The following is a 14,862-nucleotide window of genomic DNA, read 5'->3' as shown; positions in this document are numbered from 1 at the left end:
GCTTAGGAGGAAACACACACCAATCCCATACGAGGGTATATAAAAATGAGGTCGAACTCATGACCTCCCATAAAGGAGGCAGGACACCAACCGTTGGACCACATCATCACTTCGACTCTTTCAATTAAGAATTTGAAGCTTCAAATCTTGGGATCGGATATGACAATTGTATATATGCATATATTAATTCGTGGTAACGGATGTGAGTAGCCTTAAAAAAAACTGTTAATATAATATGTCCAATCTTAAAGTAAAATCACTACTACAAAAACGGAGCTTCGAGACCGGTTTTTTGGACTTTCAGAACCGGTTTTAAAACCGGTTTGCAAAGGTGGGGGTTTATAAAGTTGAAACAACCGGTTCCGAAACATGACTTTCGAAACCGGTTTTTGATAAAAACAAGTTTCTATTCTGGACAATAGAAACCTGTTTTTTTTATTAAAAACGGGTTTGCAATGTATTTTTTTTTTTTTTTTTGCAGTTTATTAATAATAGTATAATCAAAATCTAAGCAAAACATAGTAGATAGTAAACAATATAACTCAAACAACCAATACTTTTATTAATATTTTTGGAACCATAACGTACACAATTTAATTGTTTTTATTCAATCCAAACAATGGAATTTACAAAAATTACATGTTGAATCAAGACCGGTACTATAAAACAAAGTTGATCAACGCTTTGGACAAGCAGATAATAACTAATTAGGAAGAAGGATCCATGTTCTTGTTGAGTTCTAATAGAGCTTTTGTTGCTTGACTTGCTTCTGCACCTGCTGCACCTTTTGTTCATCATCATCCCATCTCCTGTAACAGTAAACACACAAAACACCATCGCACCTTTTGTTCATCACTACACAATCGATTAACACCAAGAACATGAAATCAAGAGCTGAAAAACTTACCAGAGGTCATAAGAACAAATGTTATAAGGCTATGAATATGAATTGCAGCACAAAACGTATAGAAGTAACATGTGAACTGTCAATACAGTCTGTAACGAGCAGAAGACTGTCTAAACAAAAATAACATTTCAAATTTGAAGTATGATTTTTCTATGATAAGCAAACAATGTGAAGAAGATTTACCTTGCTACATAAGTAAAGTTTCCAGCAAGGGCAAAAATAAACATCAGTGGATTCAAACCCTGCACGTATGCGTAATGAACATAAATGAAGCAATAATTGCAGCATGTAAACAGGCATTTGTTACATGTGTGGTTTGCGTTGACAATAGGGGATAATACGAGCTATCTAATTAAAAATCTTACAAACCATGGATGTGATCTTAGAAGTTATGATGAAACAATAAATAGGGAGGATATGAAAGATTCATGGTTACCTGAACATTTCCCCTTTTGATCTACAAAAATTAAAATCCAGAATATAAACATGTTAGTACAGCTTTAAGTAAAAGTTTGTATATCAAACTATATTTTTTGTGGTATTAAGTTACTTCTTTTTCCAACTCTTCCAAATTCTAGTATAGACTCTTCAAGTACTTCTACACTATCATACTGTTTAATGCCTACTTACTTTCTTATTAACTAAATCAACCAATACCTGCAACTTACAGTATATAAGAAGCATAAGACGACTAGCGAGAACTATGAATCCTTATTGATAATATTACTGTATATAACTACATGAGTGCCATAAGATCAAGAATTCAGTTGCTTAGTTCATATGAGTAAACTTGTTGTGTTCGTTACCTGTAAAAGCTTTCTTCCCACTTGCATTAGTTATTTTTTCTTACTGAATCTGAATCGAGGTTCCACACAAACAATACCATTTACACCGAACCATTATATGAACCATCACACTAAATGGAAGCTGTTGAAATTTACACTAAACACCATCAAACAAACTAAAAACAACTTCTATCACTTTTATATTTAATATTCAGATTATATAACTTGTTAGAAAGTAATTTTAGATTCAGATTATCTAAAAAAAAAAAAAAAAAAAAAAAAAACTTGTTAGAAAGTAATTTTAACATTATTTATTGCTCTTCGCATACACTTATAAGTCACTTCTTTTAGATATACTTAAAAATCACATGCTCCATTTTAATATGTACCTAATAAACTAAATTATTATCATCATCATCATCTATTTCATTTATGAAATCAGAAAACTTAGACTCAAATAATCATTTTTATTAACTACAAACTATCACCTTCTAACACTACTAACACAAAACCACTAACTAATTTAGTAAAGAACTTCATACCTCAAAGCTAGGGTTTTCATCAAAACTCAATAGAGCTTCACAGAAGGAGGATGTGGTGGATTTCAAAGTGAAGGTCGATGGTGAACAAAGGAGAGGTTGAAGGAGATGGTACGTACTTGAAATAAATTTGTGGAGAGTAAAGAGATGGTTTTCATTTTTGATTTTTTGTTCCAGATGTATGAATTGGTGGAGGGTAATTTGATTTTTCAATCCCCGCTTAAACAACAAGTGAAATGAGAATGGAGACCGGTTTTTAAATAAAAACAGGTTTACAAGGTCGGAACCGGTTTTTTGAAAAAACGGGTTTCTAAAGTGCACTTTGGGAACCGGTTTTTAGAAAAAACCGGTCTCATATTTCCGTGTTACTAAAAACCGGTTCACATACTCTTTCGGAACCGGTTTTTACTTCTTATCCATAAAACCGGTTTGCAAAAGGGGTTTCTATACTCTTTTGTGTAATAGTGAATGTATAAGATATGATATTTAAAAAGAAGTATATGGACCTAATTAACTTGAATATGAATAAGATATATAATTAGCATATCAGATTGGCGCAAGGCTCTAAGCTTGTCCCTTATAAGTAAGCTCTCTCCATCCTGTTCTTTTCGTAGCGTAGATCTTTATAGTATTATTCTTGTGTGTGTTTATAAAATCAGTAGATTTGATTGTGACAAATGAGATGACTTCATTTGTATTTTCTACTAGTTAATTTATTAGTCACAATTAAGTGGACCTTGAAATAAGAATTATGAATAATGTCGATTTTGTATATATGAATGATATATGAGTAATATAAATGATCGATTAATTTGGATCTAGATGTATCATATAAAATAAACAAATGATTTGAAACATTATAAGTTACAATAGCTCAAATGGTATGGAGAAATCATGAATTTGAATCTCACATTTATGCCACCCACTACTCCACTAGCTAGTGAATTATCATTGTGATGATTCAATTAGAGCGACCAAAAAAGGTTTATCTTTGCATGTTTGGCTTTCTAGATCTTCTAAACAATGAGGTTTTGATTGGCATATGATTCTCAACTCGATTTCTTCATGAAATGAGTGAAATCGAAATTGTTAAATGCAACTCTAACTAATAGTCTCCGTACCCTAAATCAGGTTGAACTTATAAGGCAAATGAGACCTTCAAAATAATCTTCATTGCAAGGAATTTTAAGACCGCCTTCTGAATTGTCAAAACCAAATTCTTCTTCAGCCCAATGTAACAGCTCCCGAAACAAAGGGTGGTCTAAAGTCGATATTGGGATGACGTATCTCTTGAGTGTCTGGCCTACATAAACCGCAAAATGGCCTTTCTTCGGGGAATCAGTTGCACCCACGACTCCATTCTTCTTTGGTGTAAGCGATCGCTTTAGCTTTTGTCTTGCATTCACTATTTTGTTTATTCCCATACCCATAATAATAAACAAAAGATAGATATTCAGGTTTCTTTAAATGGAAAGAAAAGCAGAATGTACTTGAGTTCCTTATTGTAATATATTGAAACTTAGGATGAAATTTCCAACTCTCTAAGACATTAATATATATAGGAAGGGATGACCATAGAGTTATTTCTTCAAATAGAAAGAAAGATATAGAAACCTTAGGACTTATCACATGAGGACTAATTTGAATTATGAAAGAAGGACTTGACAAAAAAGAAGCACATGGGAATGGCTTGCTTTTCTTGAGGCAGATAATGCCCTACCACTTTGAACTTATATCAACTAGAGCTTAAGTACATGTAATATACTAATACATATAGTTTTGACTAAGGCTATTTATATTCAAACATACTAATAATGGTTTGTTTGAGCATGTTAAATAAGGGAGGAATCTTGATCAACTTGGTTTTACATGATCAACTGGATATCGAATTGTCGGATGCTCGAATTAGTATTATTATTTGAGTGAACAACCCAAACACTATGGTGGGCCGCTGTGTTTGATGATCAACAACTATAATGTTAATTAAAAAATATTCGCGCCATTATATCACAGTTTGCACACAAGTAGCAGTGATTTTAATAAGAAATGTAGTTTAGGCATACAGTGACCCTTTAAGTTGGCAAAATAATTGAAGGCGTCTTTTGATTCAGATGTTTAGGAAGTACAGATGTTTGACGCATATATTTGGTCAATGGTCGTAGCCACCTTTATATCAACTTCACATTTTATTTATTTGCATATGGGTATTATATATGGGTATTATATTGTGGAAGTTTCCGTTTTTTCTAACGTTGATTTATTCCATTATCAGCATACCCAAAGAGGAGCCTTTTTACTCAATTCTACGTGTGTATTAGATTATCTCATTATTAGGTTTTGAAATCACACCTTAATGTGTGTCTTTGTGAAGTTGTGATGTTATTCAGCTGTTGGTGGTCTGCTTCCTTTAGAGGAGGTCATGAGTTCGACCCCCGTTGGCTACATATTAACCCACAATTTCGTCTCTGCCATGAAGTAACACCCATGGCACCTTTTCCACATCGCGTTGGGGGTGTAAAGGGGAGGGTTTTACCGTCCATGCCCCCGTATGGGATTGATGCGGGTGTCCTAGGCAAGCAGTCGGGGGCTAGCAACTGCAGGAGATGATCGCGTGGGTGGTTAACCAGGGGCGTTTTTATGAAGGAACCAGGGGGACATGCTCCCACTTAATTTTGAAATTTTAGTGGAAAAATTTTGGATTTTTCGATTTTGCCCTACTGGATTTTTTTTGCCCCAAAACCTTTAAATTTTACCCAAAATTCTCCAAATTTTGCCTCAAAGATTTCAAATTTTGTCAAAAAACCTTAATTTTTTGCCGCAAAACCTTCATTTTTTGTACCAAAACCCTCATTTTTTGCCCCAAAACCTCCTTTTTTCGTCCAAAAAAGTTTGTACGGTTTAAAAAAAATATCTCCCCCAGTGAAAACAAATCCTTGTTCCGCCACTGTTGTTAAGTCCCCCCTGGGTGATCCCCTGCTAACTTCTGTCCAAAAATAAAATGTGTGTCTTTGTCTTTAATCAAATATATATAGTACAAAGATAATCAACTAGCTAAGAATTATAGATTACATATATCTACAATCTACAATTTAATTTAAAAGATATATACAATCCATTCCTAATATATAGAATATCATCTGTTACCTCCGACAAGCGAATAGGGGGTGGTCCAACTCGAAACTTGGATCGAAAGTCTTCAAAATGAGGTTGTGGAAGAATCTTGGTGAAGATGTCAGCTAGTTGCAAATGATTAGACACATACTTCGTGTGAAGCTTGCCCGAAAGCACCAATTCCCAAACAAAATGATAGTCTATATCAATATGCTTAGCTCGTTTATGTGAGACTAGATTTTGACTTAAGAAGAGAGCACTCCTATAACACCCCATATATATATATATATATATATATATATATTTTTTTTTTTTAAAATACAACGGAAGACAAATTTATCAGATACATTATATAAACATGTATATATATAAAATCCACTTAATAATAAACACGTTAATAAACAAATGACCGTGTGTTATATTAAAACATTAATACAACTTTAATAGAAAAGACGCGACATCAGAGTTCCGACTAGTCAAACATATCTCAACAATCCGTCTCCCTGGAATCTATCAAGTAAGCAACAGTCAACCTGCAGGGAAGAGGATGGGGGTTAGCACGAAGCTAAGTGAGTGCAAATAACTACAAGTAATAGCATACAGAAACCGTCATACTAATCATGTCACATAGTCTAACACATAAACATCACCCAGTAGTGTAGTCTACAGAGACTCCGGAGGTTCGGCCAAACCATTAACCACCAGTTGATCGGATTGGGGTTCACCGGAAGTTCCTCCTACATACCGTGTTGCATAAATCATCCACTCGCGACGAACGCGTCATTCAAACATATACCACACGAATGCAAATAGGCTACCACATGAGGAAACCAACTCGCAGGTTGATCTCTCCTATCAAATTAGGCTACCACAAGATAGGAACGCACTGGGCTCCATCAACAAGCAACAACTAACACAGAGTCATCACATAAATAACTAACAGTAGTAGCATGTTAATTCTAACAAGCATGGCAATCATAGGATAACAAGCTACTCTATACTATTAATCTCCAGTTAGTCCCACTCACCGATACCGGCATCATCGGTAGTCTAATGTCACAGAGTCTTCTCCTCGTCTGTATCACCTGAAAACAATACTCACAAGTTAGTAACTCATATTCCAAATACTAACAATATCACAATCACAATGTGTGTGTATATATATAGATACATACACACACACACACACATACACTTATATACATATACATATACATATACATATACTCCATCATAACTTTAAACCAAGTCATAACATCATATACACATCACTATATAAACGCGCAACATAACGGCTAACAATCAACACTTAGTAAAATTTTCCACAGCCAAAGACACTCGGTCGACTGTCAGAGATAGTCGGCCGACTGTCTACACTCACCCGGTCGAGTGTCCAGTCACTCGGTCGATGGACTCATGCAGACATACTCGGCCGTGTGTCTCACACACTCGGTCAATGGTCGAGACGGTCGGTCGACTGTCAGGAGACACTCGGCTGACTATGTTTATCTGCAGGTGGTGATGAACAAAGTTACATGTTTCACCCAAAATCAACCAATAACCTCAAAACTGACCAAATCAAAGACACCAAACATGTAGAAACATAAACCCACAAGATTTTGACTCAAACAACATCAAATCTAATCATTTTGATCCAAAATACATACTTTGTAAAACCTAACACAAAATCATCATTTTCTCAAAGATTAGAGCATGAAATGTTTTGATTCTCACCTTGATAGAATCAGTAAATCACAAGGAACAAGATAGTAAGAAAGATTCGAGCTCAAGAACAAGGATTTAAGATCTAGGGTTTGATTGTAGGTGAAAGTGAAGGTACAGGTGTGTTTGGAAATTTCTAGAGGGATGAAGATGAATGAGATCACAAGCAGTACACTATTCACTTAATTGGGTTTAATTCCCACACTATGCAACACACGAGTATTTATCGATTATCTGATTTCTTTCGTACGTCATCTGACTATCCAAACGAAGTCCAAATTAAATAAACAAACATGTTCTGTGACACCTGTCACCAACTGGTCCTAACCACAACAATAATTAATAATAACTACTAAAAAAAATAAAAGCATATAATATCACAACTCAAAGTGATCTCAACTAAAACACCAAATAATTATAAACATATAATTACTAAAATCACTAATTACGTCATACCTAAGGGTAAAATGGTCATTTCCACCTAGGCCCGATCTCAGGATGCTACAAATCTACCCCTTAAAGAGATTCCATCCTCGAAATCTGATCAGTCAAAGTCAAAGAAGGTCATGGGTACGACAAACCACCACGTGACCTAAGTCATGTCACGTCTTGCGGTCACAAGCGCTACAAAGTTCAGTCCATTCTCATAGGTTAAATGAAAGCTTACTGGTCCAAAGTTAAACACAATAGTTTGATAAGACTACTAACCCTCTGATCAAAGACCCGTTATACGTTAGTCTGCAAGTTTTACCTACACTACACGAATACCTGAATCCTTTCCACACTGTGGTGTAGATTATTATCCTCACAACTTACACAAGTTGTCCAACACTGAAATTCTGTCACTATGAACTGAACAGACTAAGTTCTGTCCGAATCCATAAGGTTAAGAAGTCACCAGTCATCGCCAGTCACAAACCATTTATTTATGATCACATGTGATTCTCGTCAATCACCTTGTTTCGTCGTCCATCAAATGAGTTTCTACACGAAGTCTAATAACAAGTCTAGGTTCACATACTATAATCACTAAATACCGCTATTGACTCACCACTTTATATCAATCCATTTTGTCTTGGGGTTATTTCCTAAGTCATTTTCATCGAATTTTCAGTATTAGTTAGGTTCGTGTCACATGTCAAAGGCTAATACTTACCTCTATACACAAAGAAAAATAGCCAATTCTTCAAATAATTTAACAATAGGTCAACACCGATCACAACAAAATAACCCGATATCTGCAGATAAATACCTATTTCAAACTCTATATTTAAGAGTTTCATCATAAATAACTCAACTACGTCGATACTTACCTGAAATTCATCACTTAAAGCATGGCTTTACTCATATCATCATTAGAAGAAATGCTAACAAATGCAATATTAAACCAACATTAATCATTCTAACGTGGATTTCCAAGTCAACAATATCCACTAACCAAGCAATGAACATCCATCTAACAATTAAGTCAAATGACATCAATACACGTGCTTGACACTGCTAAAACTATCTCTGAATCGTCTTTATTTGCTTAACTTCATCAGAACTCGAAACTGAAGCTTACTTGATCATCAATAACCTAGATCCAGCTATTGTTCAACTAATATTACTATGTCGGGAAAGTCAACTCTCGGTCAACAATCATCGAAAATCGCATTAATCGTCAAACAACATCGGTCCAACACTCATAACATCTCTTCTGACTCTCGAAACTACTATATGATTTACTACAATGTATTTCCATTGGCCAGACGTAATACATCATTCTAAATCACACTTTTATTTCGAGTATTTTATAACAATATCTTAATCGAGTTCATCAATACAACACGGTCTATTTTCTCGAGTCACTGGTAGTTATAAATCTCCATTATATCCCAAACTAATAGATTTTTCAATCTAATATTATCAAAACCCCAAAAGTCTTGAATGTAAACACCTAACGCGGTTCTAGTTTGACCTTTAATTCTACTAAGTCCTCTTTAGCAACCACATTTGTAAATATGACCCAACATCCAATAAACTATACCTACTTACTTCGCCTTATTTGCAAATACTATTATCGTCCTCGACCTTACATTCAAATCTTCCAAAGACAAAGTATTCACAACAGTCACTATTGAACTACCTGATCAATGATTCTACCTTAACAGTAATATGATCATTGTTCTGATCACGTCTCCCGACCTAGTCAAGATTCATCAAAATTCAGCTTGAACTGAATTCCTATTCCCGTTAAGGTCTACTCTACTTCCAAGAAATTTTCTAAACGAACGTCTCCTTATACTGACATCTAACGAGTCACATCAATCCATCAAAGTGTATTATTCACTCATCACTGTCAATTATAATCCAATAATAATTCATACTATACAAGGAACACAAAATCTGCAACCCAAACTTAATCACTCAAGGGCACTTACTATGATCGGTCATCAATCTAGTTATTAGTGATACAAATTTATATAAACCGCAAAAAATCTCGAATGGTAAGTATCTAATTCTGTAGATTATTTCAAATTCCCTTAATAAATCCATATTTTAATAATATTTGACAAGTTCCAAGAACTCTCAGTTAAAGAATCGCAATTAAATTCATATTTAATTTCAATCTCAAAGTTATATTAGATCCACTTTCACATACCTATTCATCAATCTGACCCAATAATCAACACACCACATTTCTCGCTTTCATAAAATTCCCCAACACAATCAATAACCTTGAAGTTACAATTCAAATCCTTGAAGAAGACAACAGTCGTAAAATTCTTTATAATATTACCAAATTAATAAGTCTAACTCAATAGCACACTGAACACAGTTACAATTATGTCTGACATTTGGTCGGGTCTTAAAGTCAGCACGTATCAAATACCCATTTCTTGGTCTGGTCAAAGTCCATCCATATCTTCTCAAGGGATACTTAAAGGAAAGTCACTCATATTACATTCTATGAATCATACAATGATCATGTCAGTCCAAAGAAGGAAGACAGTTTCCTTAGGACAACTCTACGGGTCCTACACACAACAAGTCCAACAATAGGATAACCGAGCAAAACAACACATTAAAGGACAACACAATAGGTTATTACTATCTCATAGCTACGACAAGACGGAAGTTTCATTCAACATACTCCCCAAAGGTCACCACCAACTCTCATAAGTCTATGGAAAGAAATCAAATCTTTCGGGTTCAACTACGTTTTCACTCATCTAGGTCAGTCACGTACAAAAGTACAGTAAGGTTAACATTAGACGTGACACACATACCACAAATACAAGGCAACAACATACGAGGTTCGAGTCCTTCATCAAAAGACAAGGAAACCACTATTCTATTCCACTTCTTACAGGCCACTATGTATGTCCCATCAGTCACCGATAAAGATAAAGACTCCATAGAAGTCTTAATTAATACTAACAAATCATGCACACCAGTTTGTTAGGTCCAGATTAACAATTGACTCATAATCGGTTTAGCAGACCAAGTACTATTAGCATGATACAACGCAAATCTAGTAGATTAAACATGTAACAGACCATATCAAACAAACTGATATGACCAATACGGACAGTTTTATTTGTGCAGTGTCGTTAGGTCGCAACACGTCAGAATCAGTCACCAAGGGGGGTACTATTTTAAATTTTTATTTAACGGGGCCTAAATCGTACTACTCCTTATTATGAGTAAGGGAAGTATGACCTAGGGTCGTATTTTTAAGATATCAGTATAATCGAACCTATATTTAAAGCTTAAGATAATTATAAGGAGAAGGAGTACTGATTACCTAATTTTGGGTTTTTCTAATTTATAAGACAGATAAAGTAAATGCAATAAAATTCATAATTCAGATAGGGATAAAGCAAGCGCATACTATGATTTCATCAGTTATTCTGTCGGGATTATGGAATGCTGGCTCATGAATAGGTAGGGACCTTGTATTCATTACACTAGTCCTAAATGCCCCTGTCGTAAGACATGTCACTGGGTAATGCGATAGGCTTGAAGATTCTGAATAGACAGCAACCTCCCTTACCTCCGATGCCCGTGCAGTCTGACTACAGTTATACACGTTCAGTCAGCTCATCTAATTGAGCGACTCGGTTGGGTGACGTATTAGCATTCCACAAAGGTCTAAACTTTCTTAAGCATAATAGAATACAATGTTTACCATATCCGAGAGACGTGATGTGTTTCAATGCTTTCGTTAATGATTGGGTTTAAAAGATAGTTAGTCAGGTTGACTTCCATGAACACGTTCGGTTATCCTACCGGTCCAATCCTTTATATTTTTAAACAAATAGTTCCTTAACTAACGAAGAATCCCTCAAGCGGGGTACAATGCTTGAGACCGCGTTATGGTGAAGTGTACTAATTCGCACTGACCGATTTATGCAGAGGTACAGCTTACATCAATCGTTGTGCTTCAGCATGCACGTACGACGTTTATATGCTTGGTGACTACACTAGCATGGTCTAGGACCGAAAATGTACTAAGGGTCTAGTTAGATGTTTCACTACGAAAGAGTCCTCAGTCGGAATCCAAACCTTGATAGACTTACTACAACCAATGTGCATCAATCGATCTTGCGTTGTATCTGATAGACTTCTCTTACCAAGGGGTGGCACAGATAGTGTAATCTGAATTGGGGTTCGCGACTTCCCAATAACAGAGCCAATAACTACATTATATTAGTTGGAAAATCGATTGAGTTTAAAGCATAATCGGAAAGCATTTCGACAACATACACAAACCATAATATTATTTCGGCATTATAACTGATTAAATCATAGCATACACTAAAGATAACTACTCGCTAATCATGGCAACAACATCACAGAACATAATGATAGAAGACATTATATAAAGATAAAGGATAGAAGTATCTGTAGATTAAACGAGTTCTGAATACAAAAGTGACAACTTCAAACTCTAGACCGCTCCTAATACAATTTTCAGCGTTCTTCTCCATGTACTAGATTTCCAGTACGGAGTCGAAGTCCTTGAAAGTATGACTAATATTGTACAAGAGAGAGAAAGAAGTGAATTGAAGTGTGTGTTGGAATGAATGATAAAGACCCTTTAAATAAGCTTGATTTTTGCCTGCAAACGGCTAGCAGGCCGTTTGGCAAGCCGTTTGCTGGGGCCGTTTTCCAGGCCAGCCGTTTAGCATGCCCGTTTGATTTGGGCGTATGGCAGACCGTTTTCCATACTGACAGGCCGTTTGGTAGCCCGTTTGGCAAGCCGTTTGGCTTACTGATTCGCTGGATCGTAACTTGATTTCTTGTCTTTCACCGTTTTCGCTCTAGAATCTTCGTTTTAGCTCCGATTCTCTTGATTCTTTTTGCACCGTCTTCGTAATCACTTGATCTTCAATTCTAACCGACGAAGCAGGTATTTTGCAAATAAAGTTCGACACTTTATTTTTTTGGGCCTTAATACCGGGGTGAAAACGTGACTTTTTAGCCGATATCAAATATCCCACACTTAGACGTTGCTTGTCCTCAAGCAAACTCTCTTTTTTACCTTAAGAAATCTTTTCGGAGTTTCTTTTCTAATAGTCTAAGCGGTTGCTTTTTATTATAAGAGCGAAAAGTAAGATGAATTATCTATGTTAGGGTTAAAACTATCTCTGCAAGCATGCGAGGAGGTTACATGACTTAGACTAGCTTTCACGTGTCACTAAAATCACATAAGTGTTTAGGGTTCCCTATAGATCTAATAAATGAATTCACTCATATCCAATCATGCTGCACCCATCGTCATACGCTTGATAAAGACTCAAATCCTTGTTACTAATGTGAGAACGGTAGTAACCATAGCTTCTAGGTCTTTTGTCAATGATGAAAAGGAATTTTAGAGTGGCGGTGAAGTTGTTTAAAGAAGGGTGAGAAAAAGGGTAATACAGTCTTTTTGAAGACTTTTATTTGGAATTTAAGATAAGTAGGAGTGCTGATATTTTTTAGAAGCACTTTTGAACTTTTATTCATTTGATAATCATTTTCGGTCAAGTTCTTCTTCGGCGTTTCTCTTTATAAGTTCTGCTCCTTTTTTTCAGAACTTTAAAATTACTATTTATTTTTTATTTTTTGAGATTTCATCTCGAGAAACTTTTTGCCGGTAAACGTTTTCAAGACCTTTGCCATAATACTTGAGAGGTTTATAACATCGGGTTTTCGGAAGGAATCTCATTTTCTGGATTTTTCGAGTGATAGTAAAGATGATGTGGATGAGTTGGTGAAGTAGAAGTAGTGGAGGTGAGAAAGGCTTATTTTTTACAAATGGCTAGCTCTTCTGATTTTAACGAAACACGTTTCGCTGCTTTGGAAATGCAGATCTAAAGCAAGTTCTGATTCTGAGCACAAACATCGGCAGTCTCAATGGAAAATAGTGAAGCATTAAAGATAAATGCTGGTCTTATTTGGGTGCCTCACCATAATCAATTTAGGTCGATAATTCCTAGTCATGCAATGCTCTTTTAGAGATTTGGTTTGTCTTAACAAGATTTTCACCTTACTTAAGCCTTACTTTTATTTACAAACATTTTAGGTTTTCAAAAATACTTTTCGAAAAGGTTTTCTCTTGTTAAAAAATTTTGAAATTTGGCTTAAGAACTTGGAATCTTCTTAATGGGTTATTTTAATACAGCATAAAAGATTATATCAACATCCCACACTTAGATGAATATTGTCCTCAATGTTCCTAGTGTATCCCACACTTGGGAGTTTTAGTTGCAGATTTGGGAATATTTGTCTAGTGTTTATTTGGGTTGGGATCCAACACATAGTGATAAGTTAGGATGTGGTATAATTTAAAGTTTGAGCTGGTAACGGGAAGAAAGGAGTACCCCTATAGATGGTATTATGAAGACACTGGCTAGCTTGCAATCTTTGAAGTTACGTCCTTTATTGATCGGCTCATTTGTCATCCTTTATTCTTCTACTCTACTTTATTGCATGGGTTTCCTCCCAAGAAGCGCTTTTGTTTAAGGTCGTTGGCTCGACCATAGTGATGTTTCGAAAGCAAACATTCCTTGCTGGTAGTTGTAATCTTGGTCTTCTCGAGGGAATGTGAGTCTTGGTGGGTAAATCCTGAGAAAGTGTCGGACCAAAAGTGGTAGAAGATCCGGTATTTCTCTTGAAGATCTTCTGAAAGATAGGTACTGTGTAGTTTCGGCTCGTGATAAATCTTGAAGTCCGATGAGAATATGATCCACGGCTCTGCTGGTTGACCCATGAATGTCATTCATTGCGGCAGTGCTGGTGGAGATTATCTCTCTGATAGGATGCTCATTTCGGAGGTCTTCGAATAGTGTTAGAAACTGTATCTTTAGTATCTCGAAATCTTTAGAATGGTGATCTCTACAGTAAGAGTCTGTAGCTTTGACCAGATTGGTCGAAAGGCGAAGCTGAAAAGAAGTGAAAAGCAATCATGACCCAAGCATTAATTTCACCAACTTTGAGTATATCTCCCGACATTCAGCTTCAAATATGAAACTTGGGTCCACGGATTCGTGGAAGATACATTCTATCTGCTTCTTAACGTAGGTGACAATGTTGACTTGGTCTGGTTCAAGATGAGAAAACGGATTATTGCGTCTTACTTCTTTTGTGACCGCATCTCGTAACTCTTTGATAATTAGATCAGCATAGTGATCAATCGATACATAAATCACTAGCATGTCTGGTGTGCTTTCGAAATTATCTCTTTCCAAGAGAGCAAAAAAGCTGTGAATATCCTCGATCATTTTCAAATCAGAGAGAAAAGTCGGGCGTCTGGTGGAAAGATTCATAT

The 14,862-nt window shown here is 35.7% G+C and overlaps 1 protein-coding gene across 1 annotated transcript; it reads right to left on the bottom strand.

The window, feature by feature from the left end:
- Positions 1-3,358: 3,358 nt before the first annotated feature.
- On the bottom strand, positions 3,359-3,661 carry LOC139859787 (auxin-induced protein 15A-like). Its single transcript, XM_071848563.1, has one exon. The coding sequence runs from the start codon at positions 3,659-3,661 to the stop codon at positions 3,359-3,361; it is 303 nt and encodes a 100-aa protein (XP_071704664.1).
- Between the last annotated feature and the right edge of the window lie 11,201 nt (positions 3,662-14,862).

This window comes from Rutidosis leptorrhynchoides, chromosome 7 (genome assembly GCF_046630445.1).
Source record: "Rutidosis leptorrhynchoides isolate AG116_Rl617_1_P2 chromosome 7, CSIRO_AGI_Rlap_v1, whole genome shotgun sequence".
In the NCBI taxonomy this organism is placed as follows: domain Eukaryota; kingdom Viridiplantae; phylum Streptophyta; class Magnoliopsida; order Asterales; family Asteraceae; genus Rutidosis; species Rutidosis leptorrhynchoides.
This window is presented reverse-complemented; position numbering and strand designations above follow the sequence as displayed.